The sequence below is a fragment of the Budorcas taxicolor genome, chromosome 2 (assembly GCF_023091745.1).
Source record: "Budorcas taxicolor isolate Tak-1 chromosome 2, Takin1.1, whole genome shotgun sequence".
Classification (NCBI taxonomy): Eukaryota; Metazoa; Chordata; class Mammalia; order Artiodactyla; family Bovidae; genus Budorcas; species Budorcas taxicolor.
The window spans coordinates 142,221,741-142,242,075 of record NC_068911.1 but is presented as its reverse complement, the minus strand read 5'-3'; the positions used below and the strand labels follow the sequence as shown (position 1 = coordinate 142,242,075).

Below are 20,335 nucleotides of genomic sequence, written 5' to 3'. Positions count from 1 at the left end.
AGAGAAATGCTGAAGAAAGACAAATTTCTTATTGAAAGAGAAATGATTTAGGGCATTTGCATTCCATAGGTTGAAGAAGAGAGCTGAGAGCCTGATAACAGAAATGGGCAATGACCAGGCCATACATAAAAACAGAACTCTGACCCACAACCTGTAATAAAGGGCCCAGGAATCCACCGCTATAGTGAGTTCTGAATCAACAAACTTGGTTTTTCTCATTGGGTTGGTCCTTTATTTATTTCCACGGAGTTTACTCACAGGAAACTCCAGGAGAGGAGCCACACTTGCAAACAGCTGGAGCACGAAGGGCTTACGGTGTAGAATGTAGAACTGGTGGCAGGCAAATTCAATGGCTTGACGCAACTGAGGATTGCTTTCATAGTCAGAGTACACCTGTGGGAAAATACCACATATTCAGAAAAGGCCTTAACAGCTTACTAGAGTTGTGTTTGCTTCATAAGCTCATAGCCATGGGAAGCATGGAGGGAAATGACTAATTTCATAAAATGATAGAGGGGAGTGTAAAGTGGTATATACCTTTTTCAAGGAAATCTAGAAATATACATTAAAAATGCAAAAAATAAAATATACTATTTCCCCAGGAAGTTTATGACTAGTAATTTGTCATAAGAAAACAATTAAACAAATATACAAAGATATATATACAGGAATGCCTGCTGCAAGGCATTAAAGCATTAAAATAGTAGAAAATTTGAAACAACCTAAATTATTCATAAATTGGGATTAAGTGAATTATTTATATGCATACAATAGAGTACTATGCAACTATTTTTTAAAAGATGCTGCTGTTGCTGCTGCTGCTGCTGCTGCTAAGTCGCTTCAGTTGTATCCGACTCTGTGTGACCCCATAGACGGCAGTCCACCAGGCTCCCCCATCCCTGGGATTCTCCAGGCAAGAACACTGGAGTGGGTTGCCATTTCCTTCTCCAATGCATGAAAATGAGACGTGAAAGTGAAGTCACTCAGTCGTGTCCCACTCTGAGCGACCCCATGGACTGCAGCCTACCAGGCTCCTCCACCCATGGGATTTTCCAGGCATGAGTACCGGAGTGGGTTGCCATTGCCTTCTCCGTTAAAAGATGCTATATAGTGCTAAATGTAGCTACAGGGAAAATGCCCACAACATTCTTAGCGTCACATTAAAAAAAAGGTAGGCAAAAACTTGAACATATGGTATGATCCAACTTCTATTTTAAAAAAAGTAGGAGAGAGAGCACCAGGATTTTCAAGATGTGCAAACAATGATTATCTAGGAAGGAAGATTATAGATGATCTTCATTTTCTTATCTAAATTTTCTTCTTTTGAATTTTATAATGAACATTTATTATTTTTGATAATTATTTAATAAGCTATAATAATAGATAATAGATAAAATTCCAACTATTTAAAAAAAGGACAGAGAGCCCTGATGATATTAAAAGTCAATTTCTTGCCCCTGTAGATTGAGCAAACTCCACTTTACATAAGCATATATTACTTCTTCCATGATTTATTAAAATTTCCATAAAAATAGAGAACTAGGATGAGCCCCCAGGCCCTTTCTGAACTTTATTCAGTACTCCTCAATGTGGCCACATACACATTAATTAAGTGAAAGCATGATTAAGTGAAAACTGTTCCTACTACACTCATCTCCTCCAACCACCTCATTATACCAAATTTAACGGCAATTTTGAAAATCTCTTTTCAGAGAGAGGTTGAAAAACCTCTTGGGAGAAACAGCAATTGAACACTTGCCTCACATTTGAATAACGGTTCTCAAACTTCTGAGGGCATCAGAACCAGCCAGAGGTTTTGTAAAAACACAGATTCCTGGGCTGTGACTCCAGAGTTTCTGAAGAAGTAGGTCTAGGATGGGGCCCAAGAATGTGCGTTTTAAATAAATTCCCAAATGATGCTGATGCTGCTAGTCCTGAGATTACACTTTGAGAACCACTGGCCCAGAAGAAACAGGGAACCGTGGCTCAGATCTGGGAAATCTCGGGACAGAATGGAATACTGTGACCTTTGGTAAATCTTTGTGGGGGTTTCATTTGGTGCCTTCTGAGGTCACGAAAACAGATAATTCAATCAGCTAAAGTCTCAGCAGAGATCTTATTGACCTTGTAGATGGGCAGGGGAGGAGGCCTATGTACCTGCAGCATGGTGGGCAGAATCCACTGGTAGCCACTGAGGGAGAAGAGGTGATTGAAGTGCACAGCACTGTTGATGACGGTGGCTGCGTACTGCCTGAGCAGGGCACTGTCTTCTGGGTGCAGGATCAGAGCCCCATTAAAAACGTTGAGGAAAAGCATGATTTCATCTCCCCAGGGAAACTCACTAGGCATGCCCAGGAACATCTCCTCCAGGAGCTGGATCCACAAGCTTTTCTGAAGAGTGTCAAGGCCAAAGAGTTCCTTTCCAGCTGTGAGACATGAAGACACAGAGGCAGGTTTAGCCTCACGCCAACCCCCATGTCAGTGTGGAGGGCAGTCCAGCCCTAGGGCCCTGCTGTTTCCAACTCGGGGATGTGAGGACCTACTGCCGGCATGCACAGTGTTGCCTGCATTTCAGGAACACTTTCGAGTCTTCCCAGGACTTTTCGGTCACCCCTTTGATTCAACTTAGTGGGCAAGACAGGGCTGGCAAGTCTGGTGTGTTGCTGTTGCATAAGCTGTGGCTTTGAGGAAAAAATTATTTCATAAAGAAAATGGCAGGGCTGGAACTAGTTCTTGGTCTTTTAACTTCTGGTTGGACTCGTGTACCATCACTCCGAGCATCTGGATGAAGACGCAAAGCTGCTGACTTAAGTAAATTGTCCCAAATGAATAACTGAATGTGGTTTCAGAATGGATCTTTATCTATTTCTCGATCTCACTCTCCCTTTCTCTCTCCATTTTTCTCTTTCAATTCAGGTAATTTACATAGAGTAAAACACATAGATCATTAAATGTAGAGTTCAATGAATTTTGACAGAAATACCCACTTGTAACCAACATTCCAATCAATATATGAACCATTTTTATCATCTGAGAAAATTCCTTCAAATCCCTTTCTGGGAAATCCATTCTCCCCACCCCCTGCCCACCCCACCCCCGCCAACAGGCACCTACTGCTCTGATTTCTCTCACTGTAGATTCATTTTGCCTCCTCTTGAACTTCACAGAAATACCTGTCCTTCACTTAGTCAAGTACTCCCTAACAACATCCTACTACTTTCTTCAATTGCTTACGATTGGCTCAGAGCAGTGGTCTCAGAGTTTGGTTCTTGAAATGGCAGCATCAATCTTGCCTTGGAACTTGTTAGAAATACAAGTTCCCAAGCCCCATTCCAGAGCTACTGAATCAGAAACTGGGGACTGGAGGGTGGGATGCAGCCATCTGTGTTTTATCAAGTCCTCCAGTCCTCCAGGTGATTCTGATGCCCATTCAAGACTGAGAACCACTGATTTAGAGAACTGTCTACTGATTAAGATGGAGATGATCTCTGGCTGAGGACAAAACTAGGCCATGAGAAGATGCTCAAGAGAGGAAAGGCTTCTTTCTTGATACCTTGAGGATCACTGAAGAGTGAAAACTCTGCATCAATAGCACTTCGAGGGAATGAGGGCAGTCGGAGGAGGTCTTCCTGGAGCATGGAGACGTGGGACTGCTTGTGGGCTGTGGGGATCTTCTGGGTGAGGGAGATGAGAAACAAAACCCGCCCCACTTCCTCCAGCTTCCGAGTGAACACCTAGCAGCAGGCAAGGGCAGGAGCAGATGAAAAGCAGAATTGGGCAACCCCAAAATCACCACAACTGAAGAATTTAAAGTAAAATCTCTACTGGCAAACTGGGCTAAGTAAAAATTAAGGGGTGGGGGAAGTGAAAGGAAGGAGAAATAATTTTCCTTTCTTTACCATGCAGAAAGAGCAAACAATAGTTAATTGACTCGTACTTCCTGCATCTGTCTGCTCTACAGAAGGAAGTGTTTCTCATGCCAGGCTGGAGAAGGAACACAAGGCAAGTATTGTCAAGAACAGCTCAATATTAAATAGAGCCCATTTGTGTGGATGTCATAAGATGGAAAGCCTTCTCCAACAGGAGCCAGTCAATTCCACTTGCTTCCCTCATTTCCAATGAGGCCTTAAGCTGTTTCCTGTCAGTTCTGGGTTTGCCTCTTAAAGACTGAAATGGGATCCACGAAAAACCTCTTTTGGGACAAAAGCTAATGGGGCCTAGATTGGTGGCCCTTTAGCCCTGAGCTTAGATGGCATGAGTGTGGGGCTCATGTTCCTTTTCCAAGTGCCTTTTCTGTTCCTGGTCAGAGGGCAGGCGGGTGTGATTAGGAAGATGATCAGCAGCTTGACTGGAGCCAGAACCACAGTCTGCATGTTATTATCTCCCTAAGGAACTTCAAAGTCTTAAGACCACAAGCTGGAGTTTACATAGAGTAAGAGTCTTGCTTTATGCTCTTTTTACTAAAGATGTTTTTCTGTGCGTGGGGACCATTTTTAAAGTCTTATTGAATGTGTTACAGTATTGCTTCTGTTTTATGTGGCTTGTTTTGGCCGTGAGGCATGTGGGATTTTAGCTCCCCAACTGTGGATCAGACCCGCACCCCCTGCACTGGACAGTGAAGTGTTAACCGTGGAACAGCCAGGGAAGTCCCTATGCTCTTCTTTTAAAACATGTTCTTAAACATTATTTTTTAAAAACCTTGCTCATGAAGAGCTATTATTGATTATGGCTTTCATTATTTTGCTGCCAAAATCAGAGGCTGGTATAATTTGGGGGGGGGGGGGCATTGCTTTAGAAATTAAATATTTAAGTTCTTTTCTCCCAACACCTCATACTTTGTAACACATTCACTATTTTCTTTCTTTTCAATGTAATTTAGGTAGTTAATATTAACTATGTTTTAAATTACTTAACTGGTTGAATTCTATGCCATCTCATGAAGATATCTTTGAATACTTTGATGCCAAATTGGCATTCTTGCTGTGTGCAGAAAAATTGAGAAGATAAAAACTTTTTGTTTTGACATTTTGTTAAAAATAAATGAATGTAACATGTGGTGGTGGTGGTTTAGTCGCTAAGTCATGTCCAACTCTTGGGATCCCATGGATTGTAGCCTGCCAGGCTCCTCTGTCCATGGGATTCTACAGGCGAGAATACTGGAGTGGGTTACCATTTCCTTCCCCACAGGATCTTCCCAATCCAGGAATCGAACCCAGGTCTCCTGCATTGCAGGCAGATTCTTTACCAACTGAGCTATGAGGGAAGCCCTTTGTTTTGACATTTTATTAAAAATAAATGAATGTAACACATAGACCACATTAAAATTGCATCATCAGAACTGTGGGCTACAGCTATATTTCACATGCAAAACAGTGAATTTTCTTAAGTTCAGTCTGATTTGTGATGAGATGTGTGAATGTTATTCTGGTCTTCAATCTAAGTACAGCAGGTTGATTTTATCTCCTCCTGGTTTAAGAGAAGTTAGCAACATACCAAATGTCAGATCACTGGTCAGAGGCAGAGCTAGGACTGAGTCCAGATCTCTGAACCTTGGTTCAGTGCCTTTTTCAGGTATGCTACCATCCATTGAGAGGAGGGCATGGCAACCCACTGCAGTATTCTTGCCTAGAGAATCCCATGGACAGAGGAGCCAGGCAGGCTACTCCATGGGACTGCAAAGAGTCAGACATGACTGAAGCAACCTAGCATGCAGGCATGCATTATCCACTGATCCCTTTTATTTTTTTCCAGCTAGCAGAAATTTCTGAGACAACCTTCTTATAGCTGCTGCTGCTGCTGCTAAGTTGCTTCAGTTGTATCCGACTCTGTGCAACCCCATAGACGGAAGCCCACCAAGCTCCGCCGTCCCTGGGATTCTCCAGGCAAGAACACTGGAGTGGGTTGCCATTTCCTTCTCCAATGCATGAAAGTGAAAAGTGAAAGTGAAGTCACTGAGTTGTGTCCAACTCTCAGCGACCCCATGGACTGCAGCCTACTAGGCTCCTCCATCCTACATTATATGTATTCCCAATCTGGAATGAAAATCCATACTTAGAAACTAGTAGGTAAATAAAACAGAAAACTTCTATTATTTATACCCCAATGATTCATCAAAGTACTACTCCAAGTAAGTACTTAATACCTTTACATTATGATCCAATTTGCAAAACTTAAAAAATACACGATTTGGGGGGAACTGTCCATTGATCAAGAACCCATCTTTCTCTCTCTAGAGATCATTAACAGAATCACAGGATCTCAGGGCCAGCAACCATTTACAGATCGTCTACCCCGGTAACATGACACAATAATAGCATAAAACTGTGGTGGTCAGGCACCTGTTTCTGAATGAGCTCCTGTCCTTTCTCTGGATGCATGTGTACAAGGTTCAGCTGTGGAGACACGGATCTCCTGAAAGGGTAAATATCCCGAACGTAGGTCTGTGGTGGGGTTACACGAAGACAAAAACAGAGTTCAAACGACTACACTCTGATTCTCATTTTCTCATTCCCCAAAGGGCAGACAAACATAAGTTATGTATTCTAATGGTTTACATTCTTACTATTTCACCCCCGGGCCAAATTCTACAAAATCCCGGGAGTAAACCCCCTCCTCAGGAAAGCTTCAAACTCCCCAAGCCAAATACACTTTCCCAATCCCAAGTGCCCCGTCAGGAGCAAGGGAGCCAGAGGCAATTTACTAAAGCACATTCTAGAAGAGGAAGAAAATCACTGTAAAGCACTGTCAGTGGTCTTGAGGCTTCCTTTTGCTCATTAGATCAGGTTTCCATGATCATGCTTAATATAGTGGAACAAGAACAATGTTAACATTCCAAATAGATATATGTCCTTACAATATGGGAACTTAACTTTCACTTAGATGTAATAATCATGAGTGACAAAATACCTTAGTTGACTTATCTTCTTCAATTATTACAACAACCCTAAAGTAGACACCATCATCACCTTCACTTTACAGGCAAGCAAACTGAAGGGTATGAAGGTCAAGTGGCCAGTCCAAACCTATGTTGACAGTAAGACAGTGTGATCCAAGAGCCATACTCCCCACCGTTAAACAGTGACACACCCCTGAGGGAAGCTGCCCTCAGGAAAGGCATAACAGGCTTTTGACACAACTCTCCATGAGTGTCATCACTGCACAGGCTTACCTTATTGTAATGGATAAGGTTCCATCGTTTATCCATGAGAAAGTAATGTGTTGACTGCGACTCTGGGATATTAAAAAATTCCAGACACTCCTAGAATAACAACAACAAATCTTAAAAAAACATTTACTGAGATCATATTATGAGCCAAACAGTAAGATGAAAGACAAAAATGCCATAAAAACAAGGTAATTTCTTATAAGGAATATATATGTGTATTTATATCTTACATTGTATATATTATATGTGTGCATATATGCATATATATATTATACACAGATATATATGAATATATACAGGCACATAGCCATCTAAAAAATGATAGCATAAAGACTGTGTATGATCTTGCAAGACAGAGGTAGGGGTTAAGCGGTACATGCTATATTTATTAATATATAATACATAAGCCACAAGGACATAGTGTGTAACACAGAATGTATTTTACAATAATTATAAATGGAATATGACCTTTAAAAATTGTGAATCACTAGGCTGTACACCTGAAGTTTATATAATATTATACATCAACTATACCTTAATTTTGGAGAAGAAACTGGCAACCAACACCTGTATTCTTGCCTGGAGAATCCCATGGACAGAGGAGCCTGGCGGGCTAAAGTCCATGGGGTCACAAAGAGTTGGACATGACTGAGCTACTAACATACATACTATCTGCTCTGTTTTCATGGTGCTAAACGAGGTACAATTATAGTACAGCCTTGAGTGATGAACTGTGGAGACACAGTGGCATCTACTGGTCTCAGTATTGGAAAGAAAGCACGTTTAGTAGCAGCATTAAGAGTATTATGAACTACAATGATTGAGCACTTATTTATTATATTCTACATTCAAGGCTTCCCATGCAGAGAACTTGCATGTGTGTGTGTGTGTGTGTGTGTGTGCGCGCGTATGTGTAGGTATGCTAAGTTTCTTCAGTTGTGTCTGACTCTTCGCAACCCTATGGACTGTAGCTCACCAGGCTCCTCTGTCCACGGGATTCTCCAGGCAAGAATACTGGAATACTTGTCATGCCCTCCTCCAGGGGATCTTCCCATCCCAGGGAGAAAACTTGTATAACCTGCACTAATATCGAGCACTGCTGAAAAAGAAACTGAGACTAGAGAGAGCCTGCCATTTGATTTATTTAGGGGACACTGGTTGTGGTGGAGCCTGGGTTTGAACTCACTGCCTAGGAAAATTGGATGTTGAAGTTTGCTTCCCTGGGCCTGAGAGATTCTCTGGGGATGAATGGGTGAGACTTGGAGGAGACCCAACAATCTTTTCTACTGAAATCAGATACATAGGTTTGGCAAGCTGGTTTTCTTAGAGGTCTTTTCTACTTATGTCTGGGGCAACAGTTAGGACTTCAGATAAAAGAGGAATCACTGTACTAGTATACTTATTACTTTTCCTTTAAAACCTTCCAGGCATGAGTAGCTATGGATTGCATTTCCCTTGAGGTACACAATTGCCATAACCATTAAAAATACTTTCTTGATTCACCTAATGTATTCTAAGGTATATATATATATATATATATATATATATATATATATCTTGTGCCTCTCTAATCATTTCTGTCAGTGGCAAGTCAAGACTGTGTATCAGTCAACTCAGTGCCAAAATAAGTGTCTCTGCATGGGTCACCTGATCACCAGAGTTTGTCCCAGTGGTCTTGGTGTACAAACACAGGGCAGCTCCAGAACAACCACAAGCGATACTGGGATGCTCTAAAGTAGGATTCTCGACATCTGAAGACAAGTGTTATGAGCTTTGTAGCTGAGAGGGAGCCTTTGGCTACTTCAGTGCAGAGCTAAAATGTCAGTGAAAGTGGAGAAAATATGCAAGAAAATAGAAGCATGCAAAAGTGGGGCAGATTCTGGAAGATGTAAATAAATGCACATATTTATTTGAAGGTAGAAAAATGCCATTTAATTCTAAACTGGATGATCAGTGAAGTGGCCATAGCCATTGTGCATTAAGAAAAAACACTTCTGTTGAAAGTCATCCCTACCTTTAACAGGGCTTCAAACTGAGTGTCTTCATGGACTGGCAACTGGGTTGGGATGTCACACTCATTCTGTCCATGAACGACCAAGGTTTTGGTACCTACGGAAGGTAAAAATCATAATAAACTGACTTCTACTATAAAGAAGTTTGAATACAAAGCATGAAATATTGAAATATTATTAAGCTGATGTTTTTCTTGTTATTATCATGACTATTAGTGAGGGTTTAATGTGAGTTGAGGATTCTGCTAGTGAGGGTTTAATGTGAGCTGTGCGTTCCACTATCTGTATTCCTTTTTTCATAGTCAATATATGCTTTAAATATGTTTCCTTATTATTTAATAAAGATAGCTACTATTTATGGAGTTCCCAATACTTATAAATGGTATTATGTGTATAATCATATTTAAATCTCACAAGAACCCTATGACACAAGTGTTATTATTTTCATGTTACAAATGAAGAAACAGGGAACTTATTTTTATAAATAAGAATGTATAAGTAACTTAGTCAAAGACATTTATTTTCTGGAAGAGTCAGAATTCAAGCTTTAAACACTGCAACAAATAATATATTCCTAAATTTTAAATAATGGCTGAGAAAATACAAACAGAGAGACTAGCAAAAGCTAAACAAGTACCTAAAACATAGTTTATTATTTATTTTTTTAAAGACTTTTTGATGTGGACCATTTTTAAAGTCTTTATTGAATTTGTTACAACACTGCTTGAGTTTTACGTTTCAGTTTTCTGGCTGCGAGGCATGTGGGATCTTGGTTCTCTGGCCAGAGATCAAACCCTCACCTCCTGTAATGGAAGGTGAAGTCCCAACCTCTGGACCACCAGGGAAGTTCCATGAAATGTAGTTTAAATTTACTTTTTCTGTATTTTACTTGGCTGGTGAGACAATATTTCTACTTCATTCCTTAATTATAAATCTTTGTGAACATTATGATAGCCCTTGATTTTCAATGAGCTGATTTGAAGTATATGCCTGACAATATGAGTTTCTTTAATAAAAATGAACACTTTGCTGAATAATCTATAGACACATAAATACACAATTACCATTTACTGAATGCTGACCATATGTCAGACATGACAGCAAGTATTTTACAAACCTAAACTCATTCATTCCTCACAACTGTGAAGTATGAATTAGATCCCCAATTTACCCGTAAAGAAAGCTTTAAAAATTATGTACCTTGTCATAGCTAAAATTAATCACACAATTAGAGGCAGTGCTCTGATTTTAACACAGGGCTCTTTGCTGCCCATGTTAAATAAAAACTGTGTTCTTATTTATATATAATTCTGTCTTTCTCTTTATATCAATACATGTATCATCTCACATTTTCTTAGTCATTGCACAAGAATAAAGGCTTGGCAACATTTATTTTATCTCCAAGAAAGACAAGCTATCCGAAGTGAAAAGGAACTGTATCTAGATTTTATATCATACTGCATGTTCTTTTGTAATTCTCCTTCCTGCTTTTCCCCTTTGCAGTTTTTCATAAAGCCATGTCTCAGTGAGTTCACAAAAGCCTGGGGTCCATGCCACGCAAACAATATTATTCTCCTTGCAGTGCCAAAAATCCATTCAAAAAGGCTCTCAGTTCAGCTGGCCCTCTGCGATAGTCTTAAACACATCTTTCACCTTGGCAGCCCTTCAAGGACTGACTCATGCAGATCTCAGTTCTGATGTCCCCCTTTTCATCTGGCAATTGCTGACTTTTAAAGGGTCTATTGTGTTTCTTCAGATTGCATTCAACAAAAATTCTTTGAGGCACTCAATCCCAGGGTTGGCAAGTTTTCTCATGAATGAAAGAGACACTTGGTCTCTAAAAGGGGTATTCATACTCTTAGACAAGTTATGTCATCTGAAGGCAGTACCTGGCATTGAAGCAGTCACCAGGAGCTTCACCTCACACTGCTCCTTCTTCATTGTCTGCTTCAGATCCTTGAAGAACAGGCCTTCCACATAACCGACCACCTCCCACAGGAAAGTCAGGGTGGCCGAAATGGCGTCCATCCCCCACTCACAGGGGGTCCGCACAAAGTACATGATTAATCCCACCTGCAACTCAGGACAGGAAGAGGTCACAAAGCCACAATGACTCTAGCATCTTCAGTGGCAGTAAGCAGGAAAACTGGCCAGGGCAGGTTGCCATACATTTTTGCATTATCAAAATACCTACTGCTTAAGAGGAAAGCAAAAGATTATTTTTTCCAGCTTTCAGGTCACTTGGTGGCTCAGTACTTGGACCACCCAAAATCACTATGTGACATTTGTCCAAACACTGTTTTCAGCCTGGATTATGTCTAATGGTCTGACCTAAGAACACTCTGCTTGGCCAAGTCAGTGAACTTAAAAGTTTTTGTTTGTATCCTCTGGAATAAGTTTTGAAAAACTGTGTGCCCTTTTGTATATTTTAAAGTTAACCTTTAAAATGCCCCATCATAAATTTATATTGTTAATATGAATAGAGTATGTTAAACATTCTGTATGTTGAAAAAAGAGAACTGACTATAATTGCAATGCATACTTCACATATTCCAGCACATTTGATGAAATTAGTTTTAGTTACCTTATTCAATAATGCACAACAGAATCAGAAAGAAATAATGTAAAAGCCACTGCCCAACAATTTTACACATTTTTTTTTTCCTGGAAAAATTTGCTAAACCTAGAAAACTTTCCAGTTACATTGAAAGAATCAGGCAGTGGCCAAACCTCATAACTAGTACAAATCTATAGAAGACAGGAAAAGGTGGGAAGTCTTGTGGATTTAAAGGGCCTCAATCAATCAGAAATGAGGCTTCCTTAAATCTAATACGGTACATCAGATTCTTTCCCTGTCTTACACATCTGTCAATGCAGCCTGGTGATACCTGGGAGGGTCAGAGTGGGCCTTTCTGGTGTACAGTGATGACTGAGATGGCAGACATGCTCAAGAAGTGTTAGTACATATCTACAAAATGAGATATTTGGAGATTATTCCCTTAATAATGAGGATTTGGAGATTTATTCCCTTTAAACTATTTGGGCAGCAAACTGCTTCAAAAGTCTTCACATACCCTTAGATGGACTAAGACCCCACCAGACTGAAGATCACTGAATCCAGTTTGGGGCAGTGGGTTTAAAAGTTCCTAATGAAGTCTGGAAGATATAAATCATGTTCCCCAACTCCCTATTACACATATCTATAATCGTTGTTAGAAAAAAGAGAGGTACAATAAGGGTAATGGTTTAAAACATGACTCCACCCTTCACTGTTCTGCCATTCTGAATACAAAACCCCTTTCCTAGTCCACCTGAAGCCATGCATGTGCTTGGGATTCAGGGAAAGATTGGAGTTTACATAAAACAAGGTTATACAGCAAGTGGCCAATGTGTGCCCAGCCCTTTGCTCTAGTAACTTATCAATGACAGAGTTGGGAGGATTTATGTCTAGTGTTAAGGCTTATTTGGAGTTGAAAGGAGAATATGGCAGAAGGGAACTGAAATGTCCATTTTCTTGTCCCAGGGTAAAAGGATGGAGGGGAGCAAATAAGTGTTTCCCCCATCAGTGACTTGGGGAAGGAGCAGGCACCCCAAAGGGGCTTTTGCCTCTAGTGTTTGTTTGTGTCTATGACAAGAATTCACCACAGAGTCTTTTGATACCAATCTGGCTGTAACATAAACTTGGCAGAGCACATACTTAAACTGAAGGAGGCTCTGATATTTTTGGCTGTGCTAATCTACCTTGGATTTTTGAGTAGTGCAGATAGGAGAAGAAGTAGCAGAAAGCTTGGCTGGAGAGATTTTTGGACAGAACTGCCATAGGCTGGTTCACTGAGCAGGATACTCTAGTCAGAGGACTTCCTAATCTAAAGCCATATGGGACAACCAGAACCCAGAGGGGTGGATAGCACCAGCAGGAGCTGAGAGGGAGTCTCCCAGCAAGCACTGTTGGGAGTAGACATGGTTTGCAAGTTACAGAAGCCACGGGCTTCAGCTTCCACCAGTCAGGCATCCAGCAACAAGCCAGATAGAGAGCTCTGTCTCACAAGGGGAGGAGCTGGAGCAAACACTGGACAGAGACAGAATTCTGAACAAAGGTCTTTTTTCTCCCCAACTCCATATAACATCTAGAGATGAAAGAAGTTAGAAGGGAGGAGAATTCCTAGAGGTTAAGTATTTTTAGACAAGAGAGACCAAATACTATCCAAAGGTACTATTTATATATTTCTATTAGTCTGAACTTAAAATTGGACACTTATTTATATTTTTCCTCTTGTCCACCAGCAGGTGGGCATTCACAATGAAAACCACCTCAGTCATAAACACAAGAAAGGAATTACAACTTTTGTTTGCACATCAGAGTAGTAGCACTGAGTTAAATTTATCATCCTGCTGCAGATGCATATGGATAACTGTTCTATTTCCCAACTCGCAGAAGACCAGTGATGGTTAGGGAGAAAGAACATTCTCCCAACACTGAAATTCATTTGGCCATCTGTCTGCTTGGATTAAGGTGTAGTTTAAAAGAACAGTCATCAAGCCAACATTCCCCAAACTGCATACTCATTTAGGGTATTAAGAGGAGAATGTGAAGAAACTGGCAAATTCTGGAGGGTTCAGGAAGGAGCTGTGAGGACAATGTAAAGCACAGATAGTTGCTATGGAAAAATACACTCACAAATACTTTGTATCTAGGGCAACATTTTCCTCTGTGTGTGTGTGTATGTATTTTAAACAATGAGATACGAAAAGGGAAAGAATGACTAAAAATGACACATACATTTTTCAACAGAAAACTAAAATTAAGGACTGACATGAGGAAGTTGTACAATGCTAAAGAGAAACGGGAGGAAACAGACATTTATTGAGTCCCCATCACATGCCAGGGATTGTGCCAGGGGGAGTTTTCCCATATAAACAGTGGTGAATTCAGCTGACTATGAGGCGACTTCAGGCACACAGTTAATGAAAATTTATTTGAAAAAATCCCTTAAGACCTTTTTCTCGCATTGTTGCTTCTTACTTAGAAATGAACATTTATAACCTACTGGAGGTGAAACTCACCAAGTAGTTGAATAGGATGTGAGAGGTCTGAGCAGGAAAGTCTCCGATATTCAGGAGCAGTTTGCGCAGCATGTACATTAACTCATCCTGAAAGAGCAACAGAGTCGATGTCTCATTCAGCTGCCATATTGTAGGAACTAATATTAACTTCTTGAAAAGCAAGGTGGGGGAATTTTTCTTACTTTTGCCCACATGTTGATTTCTCTTATGTTCAGCATTTTAATATACTATTTGTGATGCTTGTTAAATTATTTAAGCCAACTGTAACACCTTCTCCTAGAAGCTAGCATATGAAGTTACTAAGCAATAGTCTGCTGCTGCTGCTGCTAAGTCGCTTCAGTCGTGTCAGCAATAGTCAGACATTTTTTAAAAATAAAAACTAAGACTGACTCTATAGGTCACAGGCAAATCACAGGAAAGCTGTATATTTAGTCAACTCTATTTACTATAGCTTTCAAGTGTGATGAAAATGTGAGGAGGGCCTATCTTAAGAAACTATTAACAAATTAGGTTTATTAAACTTCATAGTTCTATTTCCTGGGTAGATGTTCATAATTAGCCTTCCTTTCAGAAGCTAAACTTAATTGTCCAGCAAATGGAACAATAATATAGAAATGAAGCAACAATTTATAATTATTGGTGTATTTTGTCATTGCTCAGAAAGCTACTTTTCTTTTCTTTGGCATAATCTCCCTATAGGGTGAACTGGTAAATTAAATTTCTTGATTAAAGGAGAGTTTCAACATACACTAATAATATTACCTGTATCACATACTACCAACCAATCAGAATTCAGTAAATGTACTCAACACTGAAAACATTAAACTGAATTTAATCTTTGTTTAAAAGACTGAGAATCTTTCAGTATCTTATGGTCATTACCAGCAGTGTACCATACACATATGGAGACATCAGTTGATGGGGAAATTCAAAAGAAAACAGCAAAGTTTAATTTGTTCATTATTATCATTATCCAAAGTACTTCTTGGTTATGTATCAACCGATGTTGCATGAATATCACAATAAAGTTCACTGCTTGTTGTGTAACCATGTTCACACACATAGCTACTATAAACACAGAAGATTTTACTTGTCTATTGCTGATGGTCAGTTTTTCCAGAAAATGTCGAAGAACTGTTGACGGATCTTCAATTAGACAATTCCATAAGACTTGCTGGGCCACAGCACTCACTTTAGAAAAGAAAATAAATTGAACATTCATTTTAAATGGACATAAATCTGTTAGATATAGTGTTCAAGTAATTTCTAAGCTTTAATTGGTTTCTCTAAAATTTTTGCCTCACAGAGTTCTATGAACCCTTTTTCTACTGAAGGTAAGGTGTTCTTTTTGTTGTTGTTTCTGAACACTTTAGCCTATAAAGAAAAGGTGACAAAAGTGTATAGGATGGTCTTTAAATACTAGCATTGCTTCTCTAAAGAATGTATTTGTGATAAACAATGGAATATCATTCAAGCTTAAAAAGAAGGAAATTCCCCCACTCAACAACATTATGGATGGACTTTGAGGGTGTTATGCAAAGTGAAAGATGTCAGACAGAGAAACAAATGTGTGATCTCAATTACATGTGGAATGTAAGAAAAACCCAAACTCATAGATACAGAGAACAGACTGGTTACCAGAGGTGGGGGGTGGGCACTGGGGCTGAGTGAAGGTGGTCAAAGATTATAAACTTTCAGTTCTAAGATAAATAAATCCTAGAAATGTACAGCATGATGATTATATTTAACGGTACTATACTGTATATTTGAAAGCTATTAAGAGAATAGATATTAAAAGTTCTCATCATAAAAAGACATTGTAACTACATGTGGGGATGAATGTTAAGTAAACTTACTGTGGTATTCGTTTTCCAATATATACATACATCAAATGTATATGTTGCATATTTAAAACTAGCACAATGTTATAAGTCAACTATACTTTAATAAACAAGAACACATTTATGAATCTTTGTTTTGGAAATCATCCTACTATTAACAGTGGTAAGTATTTATTAAAGTCCTATTTCATTGTTTGCTGTATGGAGAAACTTCCAATGTAATATTTTGGGTTTTAGAAAATACATTTTTGTTTAGAATAAATGTGAATTAGACCTGACCTTCTATTGTTCACATAAATGCTTTCAATAATAACTCCTTCAGAGAGATGACATAGTTGAGCCAGTAATAGTTAAGGTTCCCACTTCTAATGAGGATGGCTTAGGAATAAATAATTATTCCTAATGTGAAAGAATAAGTGCTACTTCTCTGGGGAAGGTAGTCGGCTAAGCCTGCCTGGAAGTGCCCAGGCTAAGAAAGCAGGTGGGTAAAAGTGAGTAGTGGAGAAGAAATAGGTGATCTTCAGTTTAAATAGTTTGGTTCAATTTTCTAAACTCGGAATACAAAATTTAGCATGACTTTATTTTTCAGGCTATATTTTAAATAAATTATACCATCTTTTTTGCTTCAGAAGCTAACCATCCAATTAAAACTGGGCTTTATAAATAATATTAACAAGAGATAAGCAAAAAAAGCTTTAGCTCTCATGTAGCTTCATAAATAATTAAACGCAGGTTTTTGTTAGGTTGAAATTGGTTGCAAAACTATAACACTATTTTATTCTGATTGCTAAGGAAGGCATTTAATGCTTAAAACATGGAAAATACAGAAAAAGACAAGGAGGAGAATAAGACATGTCTTGTTGTTCAGTCGCTCAGTCGTGTCCAACTCTTTGCAACCCCATGGACTACAGCACACCAGGCTTCCCTTCCTTAACCATCTCTCAGAGCTTGCTCAAACTCAAGTCCATTGAGTCAGTGATGCCATCCAACATCTCATCCTCTGTCACCCCCTTCTCCTCCTGCCTTCAATCTTTCCCAGCATCAGGGTCTTTTCTAATTAGTCGACTCTTTGAATCAGGTGGCCAAAGTATTGGAGCTTCAGCATCAGTCCTTCCAGTGAATATTCAGGACTGATTTCCTTTAGGATTGAGTTGTTTGATCTCCTTGCAGTCCAAGGGACTCTCAAGAGTCTTATCCAACACTACAGTTCAAAAGCATCAATTCTTTAGCACTCGGCCTTCCTTAAGATCCAATTCTCAACATCCATACATGACTACTGGAAAAACCATAGCTTTGACTAAATGGACTCTTATTGGCAAAGTAATGTCTCTGCTCTAGGTTTGTCATAGCTTCCCTTGCAAGGAGCAAGGGTCTTTTGATTTCATGGCTGCAATCACCATCAGCCATGATTTTGGAGCCCAAGAAAATAAAATCTGTCACTGTTTCCATTGTTTCCCCATCTATTTGCCATGAAGTGGTGGGACCGGGTACCATAATCTTAGTTTTCTGAATGTTGAGTTTTAAGCCAGCTTTTTCATGCTCCTCTTCAAAACAACTATAAACAGTTCAGAGTATGTTTTTTCATACACATGAAATATATATTTATATGTATCTTTAAATAATATGGTATAGAAAATACTCTTAGGCACTCACATTTTTAATTAGCAATAAATTGAACACTTTTTGTATTAATATTTTTCTAGAATATTATTTCTAATGTGCACAGAATGCTATCATTTAGAAATACCACAATGAACGAATATCCTATTGTCAGATATTAAAATTATTTTCAAATATTTGTTCTTTCTAATATATTCAATGTTCAGTATTCTATATAAACTTTTATTCACCCCTCAATACTGCCTTAGGAAATTGCTAGAGATCAAAATCTGTGTCAAAGGGTGTTCACACTTTTAAGGCTTTTATGATGCACACTGTGACACTGTTTCAAGATGCTTGCATTAGATTCTTACTGCCATCAGTAAGGTGTGATAATGCTCTTTTCTCTGAATATTTACCAACTATGCATATTTTCATTTAAAATAATCCTTGTAATTTTTTATATTAAAAGTAAGATTTCATTGTTGTTTTAAACAACAGTGTTATTTACAGATGTTATTGGCCATTGGATTCTGTTTATATTCTTTTTCCATTTCTCTACTGGGGTTTAAAAAAGTCATTATTAAGTTATGAAGTTTTTTTAAAAAATAATATTAATCTGTTATCTGTCACAAATGTAACTCATCTTTACCCCTCATTTATTATTTCATTCTGTAGCTATTCTCTATAGATACTACCTCTGAAAAGGCAATCAATTGAGAAAGATGGTATTAATGATTTCAAGCCAATAACTAAGATTTCTAAGGTGGCTAAAAATCACTATTTGGTTCCTATGTGGTCAAATAAGCATTGCTCTGTTCTCTGGGCATAAACAACACTCCTGGACCAAACTACATATTTTAAATGCAATTTCTTGGTCATAAAGTTTACGAGAAGAGAAAGTGGAGGAAGCAATAGTGTTAGCTCAGTATATAGCAAATCTGTAATTATAACATATGCATAAAAGAACTCCATGTGTGGCCAATGGTTCACGTCTTCAAGAGCACCCAACTGTCCTTTGTCAGATGAATACCTCAAGTATTTATTAGATGGTTTTACTAGTCAAAGCCATACCTGCCACTCCATCTTCTCGCACCTCACCGTCCTCCATCAGATGGACAATGGGGAGCACGGCTGCACAGATACATGCTGGGAACACAGCCTGTGGTGGCTGAGGCACATGGTGGTTGGGCGTGTGTTCAGTGGTGTGTTCCTCATCTGAAGAGGGAGACATAATCGGGAAGCTTTTCTCAGTACTAGGTGCATTCTCAGAACATTCTAACGCAACAACATTTCTCAGTTCAAGGCCTACCTATAGAACATTTTTTTGGTGTGTGCAGACATCTAGTTGTCACAGCATCATTTGTTGAAAAGACTGTTTTTTCCCCATTGAAGTTTCATGGTACCCTTTTTAAAACATGAAACTGACATACATGTAATGGCTTACTTCTGGTCCCAACCTATGCCATTTGATCTATATATCAATCCTCAAGTCAATACCACACAATCTTGATTACTGCAGCTTTGTAGTAAGTTTTGAAATTAGGAAATGTGAGTTTTCCAACTTTATTCTTCATTTGCAAGATTACTGTGTCTTTTCAAGGGTGTGGAACAACTGAAGCCTTCATACTTTTTGGTAAGAATATAAAATGACACAGAAACTTTTGAAGTAGCTTGACAGTATTCCTCACAAAAGTTACACATAACTTCTCATAGCATCATAATTCATAATAACTGAGATGAAAACAATATAAATGTCCAGTAACTGATGAAGTGATCAGCAAAATGTGTTGTATCCATACAATGGAATATTATTTGGTGATAAGAAGGAATGAAGAACTGGTACATGTGACAAATGGCTCAACCTTAAAAATATTATGCTGAGTGAAAGAATCTAGTCATAAAAGGCCATGTACTGTATGGTTCCATTCCTATAAAATGTGCTGACTAGGCAAATCCATAGAAATAGAAAGTAGACTACTTCTTCTTGGGGTTGGAAGAACTGGTGGATGAGTGACTACTAATGGCTATAAGGTACCCCTGTTTGGGGATAATGAAAATATTCTGAAATTAAGTAGCAGGGACAGTTGCAAACTCTACAAATATACTATCAATCAATTGCATTACATACTTCAAAAGGGTGAATTTTATGGTATGTAAATTATATCTCAGTAAAGGTGCTATAAAAAATACAGGTATCTTTGGGCCCCGGTCCTGTAAGTTGTTATTAGTTAGCACTGATCATTTTTGAAGTTTTCCAAGGCTGTGCAATAAAGGGTTGAGAACAACTGGTTTCTGTGTAACTTTTTGATGACTTCATAAATCAGTGATGAAATCTGTGTAATCATGAAGCAGTGAGTCCCAGACAGTTCCTCATCATTAGAGAGGCATAGCTTATAAATTCTTGGACCTAAAGAGCATCATGTTTCTCCTCTGGAATCAGATTTCATTACAGGAGTGGCATGAGCTTTATTCTTTGATTGTTGTTATTCCAGAACAGCATCCTAAAGCATCCCGCTGAGTCTTAGCTGCACACTGAAATCACTTGAGTAGATTTTAAAAACTATTGTGGTGGTGAGTCCACCCTTAGAGATTCTGATTTGATCTTGGGTGTGACCTGGGCATTTAAAAAAAACTCCCTGGTTGACTGCAAT

General features: G+C 38.9%; 1 protein-coding gene across 1 annotated transcript in view; it reads right to left on the bottom strand.

The window, feature by feature from the left end:
* UNC80 (unc-80 homolog, NALCN channel complex subunit) overlaps window positions 1-20,335 on the bottom strand; it is a 209,402-nt gene that overhangs the window by 49,956 nt on the left and 139,111 nt on the right. Inside the window, exons 36-45 of the mRNA XM_052662586.1 lie at window positions 18,756-18,899; window positions 15,332-15,432; window positions 14,242-14,328; window positions 11,067-11,250; window positions 9,180-9,274; window positions 7,169-7,258; window positions 6,339-6,440; window positions 3,554-3,734; window positions 2,158-2,426; window positions 259-393 (exon numbers count right to left, since the gene is read on the bottom strand). Of these exons, the coding sequence (XP_052518546.1) occupies window positions 259-393; window positions 2,158-2,426; window positions 3,554-3,734; window positions 6,339-6,440; window positions 7,169-7,258; window positions 9,180-9,274; window positions 11,067-11,250; window positions 14,242-14,328; window positions 15,332-15,432; window positions 18,756-18,899 (1,388 nt within the window). The remainder of the gene's footprint in view (window positions 1-258; window positions 394-2,157; window positions 2,427-3,553; window positions 3,735-6,338; window positions 6,441-7,168; window positions 7,259-9,179; window positions 9,275-11,066; window positions 11,251-14,241; window positions 14,329-15,331; window positions 15,433-18,755; window positions 18,900-20,335) is intronic.